General features: G+C 61.6%; 1 protein-coding gene across 1 annotated transcript; it reads right to left on the reverse strand.

The window, feature by feature from the left end:
• Positions 1-3,625: 3,625 nt before the first annotated feature.
• MYO1A (myosin IA) lies at positions 3,626-15,625 on the reverse strand. Its single transcript, XM_050983790.1, is given in 30 exon segments — positions 3,626-3,831; positions 4,201-4,328; positions 4,399-4,551; positions 4,930-5,062; positions 5,131-5,237; positions 5,341-5,475; positions 5,579-5,653; positions 5,893-5,979; positions 6,242-6,310; positions 6,407-6,556; positions 6,655-6,748; positions 6,829-7,029; positions 7,534-7,609; positions 7,612-7,759; positions 8,274-8,474; positions 8,885-8,947; positions 9,200-9,304; positions 9,417-9,482; positions 9,585-9,671; positions 10,891-11,009; positions 11,090-11,237; positions 11,937-12,040; positions 12,126-12,224; positions 12,565-12,628; positions 12,762-12,808; positions 12,910-13,014; positions 13,110-13,204; positions 13,385-13,500; positions 14,395-14,538; positions 15,384-15,625. Coding segments are annotated over 29 exon segments (3,222 nt in total). The 5' UTR covers positions 14,518-14,538; positions 15,384-15,625; the 3' UTR covers positions 3,626-3,707.
• Positions 15,626-15,756: the final 131 nt, after the last annotated feature.

A 15,756-nucleotide genomic window follows, 5' to 3' on the forward strand; every position in this document is an offset into this window, starting at 1 on the left:
GCACCGGGGGGCTGGGCTGCCGTCCCCCCGCCCCGCCGCTCGCCCGGGCTCCGCTGCTCGCTTCCCCATGAGCCCCACGAAGAAATCGTGCATGTCTCCTGCGGAGAGACCGCCCGTCAGCGGCACCGGTACCGGCGCCGGCACCGGCGCCGGCACCGGGCGGGACTTACTCTTCTGCGGAGCTGCGGGGGGACCTGGAAGAGACCGAAACGGATGAGCAGGCACCGGGTGGACCGACGCCCTCCCCTCCAAGCCCGCCCGCCCCTCACCGGCGCCCTCCTCCCGCAGCAGCTCCAGCGCGGCGGCGGCGGCGGCGGCCCCGGGGCTGCCGCGGGGGCTCCACGGCAGCGGCTCCGGGACGGGCATCCCCTGCGGGAACGAAGCGGGTGAGAGGGATGGGAAGGGGTCCGGAGGCTCCCGGGGGTCCAGGGTCCTCCCGCCGCTCCCCCCCGACGGCCGTACCAGCGCGGGGCCCGGCGGGGCGGCGGGGGCGCGGCGGGCGAGGGCGAGCGGCAGCGCCAAGAGCAGCAGCACCGCCAGCACCGGTCGGTTCTTCATCCTCAGGGGGACACGGGAGCAGCGATCAGCGGCGGTGCTTCCCGGGGCTGTCCCGAGCCGGCGACCCCTCGATGGGGCGGCCCGGGATGAGTCTGGAGGCGAACCGGGCTCTGGGGAGGGAAAGAGACGGGAGACGGAGGGGCCGGGGGCGGCGGGACCCCCTCTCGGGTGTGCGGAGGAGGGACCGCGCCGCTTCCCGGGATGCCGGTGTCCCTTGGACCCCCGGGGGGGCATTACCGGGGTGGGAGGGTCCGTTACGGGGCGTGCAGGGGGACACGGCCCTGCTGTGGCCCCGGAGGTCCCGTGTCCCCACTCGTGGCCGTGGTGCCACGGTTGTGCACTCATACACGAGCCGTGCAAACAAGAGTGTGGGGCACGGACACGGCTCGGGCTCCGTCCTGTACGTTCACCCGGTCTCAGCACACCCGTGTCCCCTGGCACGCTCCCTGGCACACTGGCATCCCCAGGCACACATAGCCTGCCCACAGCCGGACTTGCTTCCAGAACTCCCCACCAAACCCTCCCCAAATTCAAGCGACACCTTCACCCCCTCTCTCCCCTTCCCGTGCCCTCCCCAGTGCCATCCCAACCTCCTCTTCCTCCTCCTGCCTTCCTCTAACCCCAGCGGGGTGAGCACAGGGCACAGCAGTTCCCCGCGACCCCGGGAAGCCTCCAGGGCCGTGGGGGACACAGGGACACAGACCTGCCGAGCCCTCCGGTGGAGTCGAGGGCTGAGGGACCCTCGGCTGCGGGGCAGGGACTCCTCGAGGCGCGGTGATGGACAGCAGCGGTGGTGGGCAGCAGCAGAGGGCAGCGGTGGTGGGCAGCGGTGGTGGTGGGAAGCTCCCCCGGCCCGGGCTCAGCCGGGAAGCGAAATACCGGGGCAGAGGCTGCGGCACGGCGCTAAATAAGGGGCTCTGCCCATGGCACGGCGTGGGTGGGCAAGAGGAGAGCTGCCAATGGGGGCCAGGAGGGTGGTACCCCCACCCTGCAGCTTCACGCCCACGCAGCGCTCGTCGCACACACGGAGTCACACAGCGGCACACGCGTGCCCACGCGGGCACCCCGGTGGGGGGTCAGCACAGGAGCACCGTGCCCACGCGGGCACCCCGGGGTAGGGGGTCAGCACACAGGCACCGTGCCCATGTGGGCACCTTGGGATGGGGGGTCAGCACACGGGCATCGTGCCCACATAGGCACCCCGGGGTAGGGGATCAGCACACGGGCACTGTGCCCACGTAGGCACCCCGGGGTAGGGGATCAGCACACGGGCACCGTGCCCACGCAGCCCCCAGCCCCTCGTTGTGGGGATGTCACGATATGTCTGTTGGCACGTGTGGGGACACGCATGGAGACTCCTGGCTGGATGCTGGGCTGTGCAGACAGGATTTGGGGGGGTCTCACGGTGGAGAGGGGATTGGCCAGGCTCCCACCGCAATGCACACACGTGTTCACCTGCACACACCAGCACAGGTGTGCCCACACACACACGCTCACAGGTACCTCACACCCTGCCCCATTGCGGCGTGCCCGGCCTGCCCGCTCTCATGCCAGGATGTGCCAAGGTGGAAGACGGGGAGGAAAATTTGGGGGAAAAGCAGAGGGGCACAAGGAAAGAGGGAAGGACTGGGCCAACAAAAGAGAGCCAAGGACTCCATCCCAAGCAACAGGCAGCGGCGACTGCTCCGGTGGCTGCGGCAGCCCCCCGGGAAGGCGGCCGGCAGCGGCGGCTCACGTGGCAACACAGCCCGGGGCAGGGCAGCATCTGCAGTGCCGGGAACGTTAATTAAATCGGAGCCTGGCCAGAGACGGTCTAATTAATTAATAACACCTACTTGTGAGATGCCAAGTGCGACGCAGCTGTGAAGAGCCGCGGTGCCCCGGGCTTGTTTACGGCGAGGGGAAGGTCCCTGTGCTGGGACGTGACGGAGCCGGCGGCGGAGAGCGGGGAGCCCTCGGTGCTGGGACACGGCCAGGCCACCAAAGTGCCACCGTGCACACGCACGTGCCCCGCCCACGTGCGGGAGCTGCCCGCACACGCTCCCCATGCACGACAAACGGAGCTCCGGGGCCCACCTGGGAGCTGGTGCTGATGGTGACGTGACGGGGAGTTGGCAGCTCCCGAAGGAAACGCGGGTGATGTGTGGGGACAGGATAAAAACGCTCGTCAAGAGCTTGATGAGTGCAGGGGGGAAAAGGCAGCAAAGGGGGGGAGACCCTGTCATGAGGGCTGTGGGGTCCTGGGGGCTGCAGGAGTGGTGGGAGTCCTGAGGGTTCAGGGGGCTGGGGGACTGATGGGGGTCTGGAGGGTTCTGGGGGACTGGCAGGGGGTCTGCAGGTCCTGAGGCCTGTGGGGGTGCCATGGATCCTGGGGGGTTGAAGGACTGATGGAGCTCCTGAAGGACCTGGGGGCTGTAGGGCTGATGGGGTCCTGAGGATTCTCGGGGCTGGAGGACTGGCAGGGTCCCACAGATCCTGACAGCTGCAGGATTGCTGGGGGTCCAGAGAGTCCTGGGCCTTACGGGACTGACGGGGGTCTTGGTGGTGGTCCTGAGGCACCTGGGGGGTGCAGGGCTGATGGAGGTCCTGCAGTGTCACTGGGGCTGTGCAGCACTTCCCTCCGTCCCATTCTCCACGTCCCTGGTCCCCAGGTGCAGCTCTAGTGCCAGCCATGGGTGTCCTGCAGCAGGGTGGGGGGACCCTGGGCAGGGGGACAAGGACATCCAGTGCAGGCAGGAGGATGACGGGGACCTCACATGCAGCCACCCACGGCCGCCAAGAAATTGCCTCTGAAGCAGCAGGAGCTGTGAGCCACTCGATGGGAAAAGTGGCCACAATTTGGAGCCTTTCCAATCACCACAAGTCGAGTGCTGGCTGCAATCAGGCGTCGGGAAAAGCCAGAAAAACGGGAGGCCAGGATGAGGGGCTACATCACCAGGCTGGGCTGTGCCCCTCCAACCTGGGCACTGTCCCCTGAGGTCCCACCCCACCTGGAACGAGGTGACACCACCCTGGTACCGACACCTCAGCATCCTTTTAATGGGGTTGGAGCAATGCCTGGGTGCTGCCAGCACCCACAGGGGTGGGGGTGACACAAGGGGGGTGTCAGGGGTGCCAGTGTGAGGGTGGGGGTCCCGGTGAGGGTCCCCTCAGTGCACCAGGACCTCCATCTTGTTGCTGCCCTTTTTCTTGCAGACAGGGCCGTTGGTGCTGGCCTTGGGGGACTCCACCACGGTGATGGACACGTCGCCCTTTGGGAAGCGGGTGGAGAACCTGGGAGGGGAGGATGGAGAGGAGAGGAGGGGTCAGGATGGACAGGTGGGTGGGGGACACGCCCACACCCATCCCCTCATTGCCCAATCAGCTGCCTTGGTTACACCCACTCCTCAGCAGCTTCCTGCTGCAGCCAATCGGGTCACTCACATGGTGCCCCACCCTTGGAAGCTCCACCCACCTCGATCTCCCCTGGGTGTTGCCCTGTCCCACCCACAATAACCCCACCCAAGTTAGCCCCACCCACATTAGTCCCACCCACATAAGCCACACCCTCCGTGTCCCCAGCCCTTTCCTGCCCCACCCATTGTAGTCTTGCCCTTCTGACTCCACCCACTGTAACCACACCCACCAAAGCCCCGCCCACACCTGTCAGTGATGTGCAGGGGCAGCGCCTGCCCCGTGGTGGCCTCGAAGGTCTGGTGCAGGCGGGTGACCAGCTCGATGAGGTGGTCACTGACCAGCAGGAAGTCACCCTTGGCCCCCACTGTGGAGACCTGTGGGCCAAACAGGGGGTCAGCCCTGCTGGGGACCCCCTGAGCCCCCAGAGTGCCCCTCCCCAGGTACCTCCTTGAGGTGCAGGGCCAGGAAGCCGTCGGAGAAGCGGGTGACCGAGACACCACGGATGTCACCGAGGCTGAGCACGGTCTTGGGCTGGGCGGCTTTGGGGTCAGCCAGAACCAGGTGCTCGGTGGTGAGGAGCAGCAGGCGTGGGACTGTCTGTGGGTGGGGGTCAGCGTGGGCAGGGGGTCAGCGTGGGCAGGTGGTCAGAGTGGGCAGGGGGTCAGAGTGGGCAGGGGCTCAGCATGGGCAGGGGCTCAGTGTGGGTAGGGGGTCGGTCAGCATGGGCAGGGGGTCACCAAGAGCAGGTGGTTGTGTGGGCACGTGGTCAGAGTGGGCAGGTGGTCAGCGTAGGCAGGGGGTCACCAAGAGCAGGTGGTCAGCAGGCAGGGGGTCACCAAGAACAGGTGGTCAGCGTGGGCAGGGGGTCACCAAGAGCAGTGGGTCAGTGTGGGCAGGTGGTCACCAAGAGCAGGTGGTCACGGTGTCCCCGTGTGCCCTCCCAGTGCCCAGGGCACGGCCCAAAGCAGATCTCACCTTTCCGCTGGCCCTGTTCACCTTCCTCACGGCGTCGGCCATCACCAGCTTGTCCTTGGCCACGGCGTGCAGCTTCTGGTACTTGGGGTTCTGCTTCAGCCCCAGGTACTCCCCGCGGAAAGGCTGCTGCAGGCTGGGGATGAGGCCATCAGCCACCGCTGCCCTGAGCTCCCCTGCACCCCCAGCCCCCTGCCCTGGCACCTTTTGGGGTAGAGGGTCTTCTTGTCCTTGAAGAGCTCGCTGGCGCAGAGCCTGGCCTGCAGCTGCGCCCGGCGCGATGCTGGCAGCTGGTCCCGGTACTTCTTGCACTGCCGAGGGAGGGGATGGTTTGGTGCCACCAAAGACCTCTCTCAGGTGAGCTGGCGCACCCAGATCCCACCTGGAACTCTCCCCATCTCCCCCTGCTCCCACCTTCCAGCGGTAGAAGATGTTCTTCAGCTCCTGGTTGGCATCATCCAGGAACCTGTAGGGCGCCGGGGGCCAGCTCCGGTCCATCACCGACAGCGGCGGGAGGTTCTTTGCCAGCCCCACCAGGTACCTGTGCACCTGGGGGTGACACCGTGGCAGGGGGTCAGGAGAGGACAGGGGCATCCAGCAGGGCAGGGGGCTGGGAAGGCAGCATGGACCCCTCTCCCCCAGCCCCACTCACCAGTCGCCGGTAGATGAAGTTGGCCAGGCAGGTGCTGGCGCCAGAACGGAAATATTTCCTGTAGGTCTTGCGTGCCTGAGGGGACAGCACCAGTGGTGAGGACACCAAGACATCGCCACCAGCCCCACAAAGGACAAGGGTGTCCCACGTCCCCCGTGTTCCCCACATCCCCCACGTCCCCCACGACCCCCACATCCCCCATCCCTGTTTGGCCCCAGTGGAGAGGACAGAGGCTCCAGCCCGACAGGTGGGCAGACAGACAGACGGCACGGACAGAAGGACAGAGGCGGCCTGAGGGCGCGTGGCCCCGTTACCTGATACCCTCTCCAGTGAGCAGCGATGGTGGTGGCGGCCGCGTGGCGTCGGCGCTGGGACTTCAGCTCCCGGAGGAGCCGGCGAGACTGCGGGGGTGAGAGCCCAGGGAGCCCGAGGAGGGGACACCAACACAGACATGGAGAGCGAGGGAGAGGCAGGAGAGAGGCAGGAGAGAAGGAGGAAAGACGGGGAGAGGAGATGAGGGTGAATCTGGTCCCACCGTGGGACGCACGGAGCTCCTGGTGCCACCGTGGGGCACACAGAGCCCCTGTCCCCACCCACCCTGCTCCCCCACACCGGGTCAGTCCCATGGTGGCCCTGGTGGCCCTGGGGCTGCCCGGCCCTCACCTTCCAGCCCCGTGCATAAGCCTGGACGATCAGCGCCGACCGCTTCATCTGCTTGTACCGGTTCATTTGCTGCGGGGGAACAAGAGGGTGAGCGGGGCGGGCTTGGAGAGCCAGGGGGAGAGGGATGGGCAGGGGAAGCGTGGCCAGGACCTGCCCTGTCCTCACCCTGTGGCCACGGAACCAGGCAGAGATGAGGATCTGGCTCTTGCGCATCAGCTGGTACTGGGTCCGGCACCGCCAGCCCCGAAACATCTTCTGGATGAGGGTGGCGAGCTCGGCCACACGCTCCTGGCGCCGCCGCTCCAGGTCGAAGAGCTGGGCACAACCACGGCAAGCACTGGCTCACAGAGCAGCCCGAGCACCTCCCAGGACAAATCTGGACCCCTTCTGGGCTCCCCCATTCCCAAACTCACAGTGCGTGGCGAGCGGATGAAGATCTTGGTGTGGCCGAACGCCAGCTCCTCGGCGGGGAGCTCCAGACCTGCCAGCAGCACCTCGGTCCCCTCCCTGCACCGCGGCAGAGACGAGGCTGGTCAGAGCCCCCCTTGGCAGCCAGCTGACCCTCACAGGGGGTGCCAGCCCCGTACCTGTCCCCACGGTCCCAGCGGGGCCACGTTTGGGCGTTGAGCATCTTGTAGCGTTGCAGGAAGGGGCCGTAGAGCTGGCGGAAGGCGTAGCCCGCCCGCCGCACCCGCACGTTCTCCATCAGCCCCAGGTACCGCACCTGAGCCAGCACCAGCTCCGGGGTGAACACCATGGCTGACTTGGTGTCGTTGGGTTTGATGCACCTGCAGGGCCCAGCGGGGGTTTAGGGGGGTTTGGGGTGCCAGAAACACCCCCAGGGGGCTCTGCCGGGGATTGTCACTGTCATATTTTCTGAAAAATCCCTTTGCCAGGATTTCTTCTCCTGGGAAGCTGAGAAGGCTCAGAGAAAAATGAAAACAATAATTATCTGACTCGCTTCTCCTCTGTTTTGCTGCTCTGGAATGTGGTTTGGAGATTGTTTACCAACTGGTCATTGTTTGATTGGTTTCATGTGAATTGTTTTAACTTAATGGCCAATCCCCATCCCGCTGTGTCAGGACTCTGTAAGGAGTCACGAGTTTTTCATTAGCACCTTGTTAATTCTTCGGTCTGTATCCTTTCTCTATTCTTTGGTATAGTTTTAGTATAGCATTATTTTATATAATATAAACAATAAAATAATAAATCAGCCTTCTAAGAACACGGAATCAAATCCAACCATTCCTCCTCCATCTGGGGAACTCTGAAAATACCACAGGGGCCGGTACCTGATGTAGTTGGGGTTTTTGGAGTAGAGGTTCTTCATCAGCATTGCCACGGATGACTTGAACTGGAAGCCTGCCGTGGGGGCAGCTTGAGGGAGACTTTCTGGGGGTCTCCCTCGGGGAAGAGCGAGCGCAGCAGTGCGTGCCTGGCCGCCCACATGGCCTGCGAGAGGTCGCGGAAGAGGAGGTCGTTGTTCTTCTCGATGAAGCCCGTCACGTTGTAGGTCACCTGGGGAGGGCAGTGGGGTCAGCGCCCGGGCAGGGAGGGGAGCATCTCCAGCCTGCTCCCAGTCCAGCCCCACATCTCCTGTGTGAAGCTGGGAAGGGAACCGGGGCACTGGGAGGGGAACCGGGGCACTGGGAGGGGAACTGAGGCACTGGGAGGGGAACCGGGGCACTGGGATGAGGAGTGTGGCACAGGGAAGAGGATCAGGGCGCTGAGAAGAGGATCAGGGTGCTGGGAAGAGGATCAGGACACTGGGAAAAGGATTGGAGCACTGGGAAGAGGATCAGAATGCTGGGAAGAGCATCAGGACGCTGAGAAGAGGATCAGGGTTCTGTGAAGAGGATCAGGACACTGGGAAGAGGATCAGGACATGGAAGAGAATTGGAGCACTGGGAAGAGGATCAGAGTGCTGGGAAGGGCATCAGGGTGCTGAGAAGAGGATCAGGGTGCTAAGATGAGGAGTGTGGCACAGGGAAGAGGATCGGGGTGCAGGGAAGAAGAGCAGGCGTCGCCGGACCTTGCCGGCGTAGTGGTGGATGCGGAAGCAGCGCGGTGGCAGGCTGGCGTCGGTGACGTGCCGGGCGTTCTGCGTCTCCTTGCTCTCGTAGTGCTTGTGTGTGGCCAAGAGCTGGTTGAGTTTGCTGAGGAAGGTGTCCTCGTTGACCACGCCGGGCCGCAGGCACTCCTCATCCAGCATGGCCAGGATCCCGGTGGTGCTCTGTGTGAGGGATGGTGTCACCAGGATGGATGGTGTCACCCCAAACCGCCCCAGTGGATCCCAGTTTGGGCTGTGGGTGGGGGAGCTGGAACCCCAAGATCCCAGCACTGGGTGGGTTCTCAATCAAGGTATCACCCCAAACCGGCCCCAGTGGATCCCAGTTTGGGCTGTGGGGAGGAGCTGGAACCCCAAGATCCCAGCACTGGGTGGGTTCTCAATCAAGGTGTCACCCCAAACCAGCCCCAGTGGATCCCAGTTTGGGCTGTGGGGAGGAGCTGGAACCCCAAGATCCCAGCACTGGGTGGGTTCTCAATCAAGGTGTCACCCCAAACCGGCCCCAGTGGATCCCAGTTTGGGCTGTGGGGGAGGAGCTGGAACCCCAAGATCCCAGCACTGGGTGGGCAACTCACGTTCTCAATCAAGTTGCAGATGATGCTGTTGTCAAAAAACTCCACCTGGGTCCACTGGATGCCCTGAGAGGAGATGTGGGTCAGACACAGGAATGAGCCAGACCCTGCCCCACGGACACCCCCAGCTGGTGTGGGGCAGGAACCGGACATCCGGCCACGGGATTGAGGATCCCAAATCCCTTCCTGCCATTGAATGTGCTCTCAGCAGGGAGCGGGGAGAGGCAGGGACGTGCAGTGGAGCTGTCTCCAGCACTTCCCCATCCCAGGGGGGCTGAAGGCTCCTTGGGGCCGTGCTCTGGGAAGGGCTGGAGGTACCTCTCGGACATATTCCTCCTGCTCCTCCTTCAGAGTCATCAGGATGAAGATCTGCTGCAGCTTCTCGTTGCAGTAGTTGATGATGAACTGCTCAAAGCCATTGTCCTGAGAGAGGAGGGTCCTGTGTGGCAGCTGCTTCCCAAGCCCCTGGTCCTGCCCCATGTCTCAAGTGCTGCTCCCAACCCCCTGAATGGGGTTTGGTGGCTCCTTCACTCACCTGGAAGATCTCAAAGCCGTAGATGTCCAGGACGCCCATCACCTTCCTCTGCTTGTCCGACTTCACCTGGGGACACAACGGGGTGTGGAGCCCTGTGTCTCCTGTCGAGCCCTGTGTGGGGTGGGGGTCCAGGCTCCTGCTGGGGCTCCAGGATCTCCTGGGGCTCACCTGGATGCTGGCATTGATCCGATTCACCAGCCAGTCGAAGAGGCGGCTGTAGATGTTCTTGGCCAGCGCGTCCCGGCCGTAGTAGCCCTGGGGAGAGGGGAGAGGGGCTGGTGCTGGCTCGTGCTGGGCTGCCAGGCATCAGCCTGTTCTAAATGAATCATCCCATTTAAGAATTCAGGAAATTTATTAAATTATCAAAGTATAAATTTGGAAAAAGCCACAAAACAATCTCGACTCTGAGCCAGGTGATCAGGGTCAGGGGGACAGGATTTTCTATTGCACCAAAGTCCCTGTGGGTCTCCAAAAGTCATTTCTAAGAGACCCATTTTACACAGGTTTTTGGGCTCTGGAAGGGGCTCTTCTTTAGCATATTTTAGCATATTATCACAGTTTTTCTTTCTTGCTGCCTCGCTTCCTGGAACTGGTGGATAATTGCTGGAATCCTGACAGGTGAAAACTTTCTGGGATAAATTTCTGACTATCAAATGTCTCCTGCTGGGGTCTTGTCAGATGGAAAAAAATCCCTTGAAATGCACATCCCTGGAGACAGTCATCTGATGATGCTTGAATCTCCATTTTTATCACTTAGCCTATTACTCCTTGTTGCCTGACACTGGCTTTGAACACAAATTGCTGTGGTTTTAATTTCCTTCAGCATAAATTGTTTTATAACATTGTTGGAACCCAGGAAATTCCTCTGGCTGCCCTGGAGGACTCGAGACCCTGCCTGGGGGGGGCTCAGAGACCTTGGCACAGAGCCCAAGACCCCTGTGCCTTTGATTTAGCCCTTGGAAAAAACAATTCCCAACCTTTATCTGAAGGATTACAAGCCACGAAAGTTTAAATAGAATGATAATGAATTTATCACAGGGTGAGAAATAGATTTTTTGGGGTTTTTAGAATGGGGGTTCAGAGGGCAAGATGGAGAAATCTAAGTGTGTCCAGCCTTTCTCCTTCTTCTTCTTGGCCTCCATCTTCTGCTGTGATGGTGGCACTTTTGGATGGGTTTAGAGTAGAAGCTCACTGTCTAACAGAGGTGATGGGGATTGGGAAGTTATTGTAAATATTGTACACGTAGTTTTTAGTATAAAAAGATAACAACACCACCCCCAGGGGCAGGCAGAGTGCCTCTGAGTGTCTTGCTAGAATTTTATAGATAAGATACAATAAACAAACTTGAGATCAAGAACTGAAGAGCTCTGACTTCGGGCTGGGAAAAGAGACTTTCTAACCTATCTTGGGGTGACTCTGACCAGCGAAAGACCTGAGATATCACAAGCCCCAGGCTGGGGCTGGTCCTGCTCACCTGGGGCACAGTGAGGGTGGTGAGCACCGTCTCATCCCGCGCCTTCACCGTGCGGGAGCACAGGGCCCTCTCCAGCGCGCCGGGCTCCAGCCCGATCAGCTCGCAGATCTCATGCAGCTCTGTCAGGAGAGTGCCAGAGCTGAGGAGGGGCTGAGGGCTCCCCCCACCCCAATATCCCCATCCCTACCCCCATGCCTACCCTGGGGCTCGCTGATGCTGCAGGCCTCCATCCCGCTGGCCTGGAAGCTGCTGCTCAGCTGGACGTTGCCCAGTTTGAGCACCACGGCCGTCACCTCCAGCAGCTCTGTCACCTCGGCGGGCGAGAAGCCGATGACCCTCATGGCATCCTGGGGATGGACACAACAGCTCAGGGGATGGGGCAGTGTCCTAGGGTGACGTTGTGGTGCTTGGATCCCCATTCCTGAGCTCTGTTTATGCTGGATGTTATGGTCTGTGCCTTCTAGGCTGGCTCTGAAGAGTGAATGTTTTGTTTTGGTTTTGCTATCAGCCGCTCCCCCACGGCTGGCAGGACACACAGACAGGGCAGTACAGAGTGCAGCTTTTGCTTCTTGCTTTGCTCTTGCTTTTTGCTCCTGCTCATTAGTTAGTTTAGCTAAGCAGTCCGAATTTTTTCCTTGACTGTTTTTCCTTTCTCTTTTTTTGGAACCACTCGAACCTGCTCCAGACTGGGACCTGGCAAACACTGAGAGTTTGCACCTTGTGGCTGCAGCAGCTGCCCCAGAGTGGAGGGACTGATAACAGAGCGACCACCCCAGGAGAGACTTTCTGAATTTGTCATCTTTTTCAGAGCAGTGACAGAGTGGTGTCACCCAGTATTGTTCATTTTGTGTGCTGGGGGTGCTGTGCCTGTTAAACAAATTCCCCATTCTCTCTGGGGAATCCTTCCCAAACCGGTTGGGGAGAGGGACCGTGTGGGTTTGCTTTCTGGAGGGACCCCCTTTTGGAGGTTTTCTCCCAAATTTGCTCTAAACCAGGACAGGTGGGCTCCATGATTTTTTGGGGGGGTCCTGTATTCCCGTGGGTACCTGCATAGCGTGGAAGTTGGCTGCATCATCCATGCCAGGCAGGCTGGAGCCCTCCCGGTTCAGGTATCCATAGTGCCCACAGTCCTGGCGGAGCTTCAGCTGCTCTGGTGGAGGGGAGAGGAGGTGGAAGTCCAGCCATGATCCTCCCCAGCTCCTGTTCCACCTCCAAATCCCCCACACTAGACCTACGGAGCAGCTGTGGGGAAGCCCCAGCCAGGAGCTGGTAGAAGATGTGGAAGTTCCTCTCGCCCTTCACGTGCCGGACAATGCGGGATTTCTCCAGCAGGTCTGCAGGGAGGGGTCACGTTGGATTAAGTCATGTTGTGGCTTGGATAATGAGTAGAATAAACACTTGAATAATTTAATAATGTATTCTGCAAGTTCTCTGAATTTTGCAATGCTTCATGAAGCCTTTTTTGTACAGCTACCTTTTAAAATTTGGTTTTCGTTCTGTTTCTCTCTTAACAACATCTGTCTTATTCTACAGTGTGTCTAAATCAGTATTTTTTTTATCTCAAGGTTTGTATACAGATGACAGAACCTTCTGTCAGGTTTGGAGCATTTTCTACAGATCAGTTTCCCACAGGGCTGTGCAGAGTGGGGTGGGTGGTGGGTGGTGGGTACTCACAGTTGCTGATGACCCCTCCCAGGGGCTCACCCTTGAAGTCGAACTCAATGTCCATGTACTTGCCCTGGGGGAGGGGGCTGGGTCAGGGAAGGGGGTCCTGGTGGGACTGGCAGCTCCACTCCCCCCATGCCCACATCCCCATCCCCTCTGTGCTCCCAGCCCCAGCAGGGTCCAGCCCCCCCGGCCGGGTCACTCACGAATCGGGAGGAGTTGTCATTCCGGACAGTCTTGGCGTTCCCAAAGGCTGCGGGAGAGGAGGGGGTTACGGTGCGCTCCAGGGGGACAGCGCCGAGCCCCGGCAGGTCCGGGATGCGGGAGGACGAGCTCAGAACGTGCGGAACTCACCCTCCAGCACGGGGTTGGACTGCAGGAGCTGCTCCTTCACCTTGGTCACCTCCTCCCCTTTGCTGCTCACGGCCGCCACGTAGGACATCACCAGCTTGCTGGCCTCTGCCGGCGAGGGGCGGGGGTCATTGGGGGGGGTCGTGGGCACTGGGGCTGTGCCCCTCACCGTGCCCTCGCCCCCCCTGCAGCCCCGGCTGTACCTGTCTTGCCGGCGCCGCTCTCGCCGGTGATGAGGATGCACTGGTCCCTGTCCCGGTCCCGCAGCGAGCGATAGGCATCGTCAGCGATGGCATAGCTGGGGGCAGGAGGGGTTGGAAGGGGCTGGAGCCGTCTGGGGGCTTCAGGAAACGCCCAGACCCTCCCGTTGTGGCTGCTTTGTTGCCCCAAGTGGATTCTCATGGGATTGCCCAGGAGTGATACCCTTGGCACAGCCCAGGGGACGGAGGGCACTGCCAGCCTGCCCGTGCTCGCTCACATGTGGGGTTTCACGGCGAAGAAGCTGCAGTTGCGATACTCCTCCACCTTCTCCGGGGTGTAGATGGGCAGGGACTGGTACGGGTTCACTGAGATCACCACATTCCCAATGTACGTCTGTGGGACAGCAGGGATGAGGGGCTGGGAGGTCCTGGTGCTCCCCATCCCCATCCCAGATCCTTGTCTTCATCCCAGACCCCAGATCCTGCTCCCTGTCCCAGAATGTGCAGCCCTTTCACTCCCCATCCCAGTCCCATATCCTCTTCCCACCCCTTACCTCATATCCCATATCCCATTCCCCATCCCAGACCCTGCAGCCCTCTCAATCCCCATCTCAGTCCCCATATCCTCTTCCCATTCCATACCCCATATCCCATTTCCCAGACACTGCAGCCCTGTCAATCCCCATCCCATATCCCATATCCCATACCCCATATCCCAATCCCCATCCCAGACCCTGCAGCCCTGCCAATCCTATCCCACATCCCATATCCTATTCCTCATCCTATATCCCATACCCCATTCCCTATCCCAGACCCTGCAGCCCTGTCAATCCCCATCCCATATCCCATACCCCATTCCCTATCCCAGACCCTGCAGCCCTGTCAATCCCCATCCCATACCCCACACCCCAATCCCCATATCCTCTTCCCACCCCATACCTCATATCCCATATCCCAATCCCCATCCCAGACCCTGCAGCCCTCTCAATCCCCATCCCAGACCCCATATCTTCTTCCCATTACATATCCCATATCCCAATCCCAATCCCAGACCCTACAGCCCTGCCACTCCCCATCCCATACCTCATATCCCACATCCCATATCCCAATCCCCTTCCCATATCCTATGCCCCATACCTTATATCCCATACCCCATATCCCATACCCTAATCCCCATACCCCATATCCCAATCTCCATATGCCATATCCCGTACCCCATATCCCATACCCCACTCCCACCCCAGCAGCCCCTGTGGCCCCCCCAGACCCCCCCAGTCCCGCTGCCCACGTAGATGTCGCTCCGGCGGAATCGCTCCCGCAGTGTCTGGACCAGCGACTCCTCTGTCAGCGGGTCCAGCAGCACCAGGTCCGCCACAGCCTCGGCGTCCAGCAGCGAGGAGGTGCCTTCCATGGCCGGGCAGCTCCGGGGCAGCTGGGACACAGCACGGGGCATGGCGGGGTCTGCACCCACCGACCCGCAACCCCTTCCCCAAAACGCCCCGCCAGGTCCTCAGCAGCCTCTGGGGTCTTGGCTGCTCCCCCCAACCCCGGGGATAGGGGACAAGGCAGCCACACACCCACAGAGGCACGGGGGGCTCCTTGCTGGGGTATCCTGGTGCCCAGGACCCCGTGGTGGGGCTGGGGGCAGCCGGATGCTGGGGGAAGCGGGGACCCGGGCAGGAAATGCGGCCACCTGGATCCTATTCTTGGGGCAGGGATTAATTCAGCCTCCGCTTCCTCCCTCCTTCCTGGCAGGGGGAAGCAAGCCGGGGAGGGGAGCCCAAGCCCCCCGAGAGGTCACCCCCCACGAGCTGCTTCCTCCAGGTCTCCTCCATCCCTCACCTGTCTGTGACAGCGCAGTCACGTTCCCGGGGGTGACCTTCACCCCCACTTTACAGCTGGGGAGCAGCGCTGTAAACCCAGCCCCGCTTATCGGTGCCCCGGGGAAAGTTCACGAGCAAGGAGAAGGTGGGGAAAGATGGGCCAAAAAAAGGGTGATGGAGGGTGGTCCCAGCAGCCTCTAGAGATGGCTAGGGAACCCCCCTGCAGGGGTCTGAGCCCCCCGTGCTGCTGGGTGAGACCCCAGGGTCAGCAGCCATGGGTGGGAACCAAAGAGCCCCCCACAACTCCAGGGCAGCGCTGGTCTCACCCCAGGGCTCCCAGTGCCACCAGGTCCCCACGCCCCGTGGGATGGAGGTTGTGGGGACAGGGTATCCCCATCCAGCTGAGGACTGGGGGGCTCGGGCGCTTCAGCTGCTGCCTGGGTCCCCGACTCACCTCCCGATCGCAGAGCAGGAGCTGCTGGAGTGGCTTCAGCTGGAGCTGCCCCGGAACCGGCAGGGCTCAGCCCAGCCCAGCGCCCGGTGCTGGCCCCGTCCGGCCCACGGAGAGGAGGGGGGGACCGCAGGGCCCTCCCCCAGAGCTCTCAGCTGAGGAAACTGAGGCACGAAGGAGTAACCAGTGGGGATCAACCCCAGGAGTGCCGCCGGGTGCAGCCCCTGCCCGCGGTCCCGGCTCGACCTTCCCCAGCCGCTGCTCAGAGCAGGAACCAGCAGGGAAAATCCTGGAGCCGAGCAAACAAAGGGAGCTTCCTCTCCTGGGCTGCGGGAAACAGGGGCAAGGTACAGGGCTGGAGAACCAGGAGCAGCTG

This window comes from Serinus canaria, chromosome 25, assembly GCF_022539315.1.
Source record: "Serinus canaria isolate serCan28SL12 chromosome 25, serCan2020, whole genome shotgun sequence".
NCBI classification, from domain to species: Eukaryota; Metazoa; Chordata; class Aves; order Passeriformes; family Fringillidae; genus Serinus; species Serinus canaria.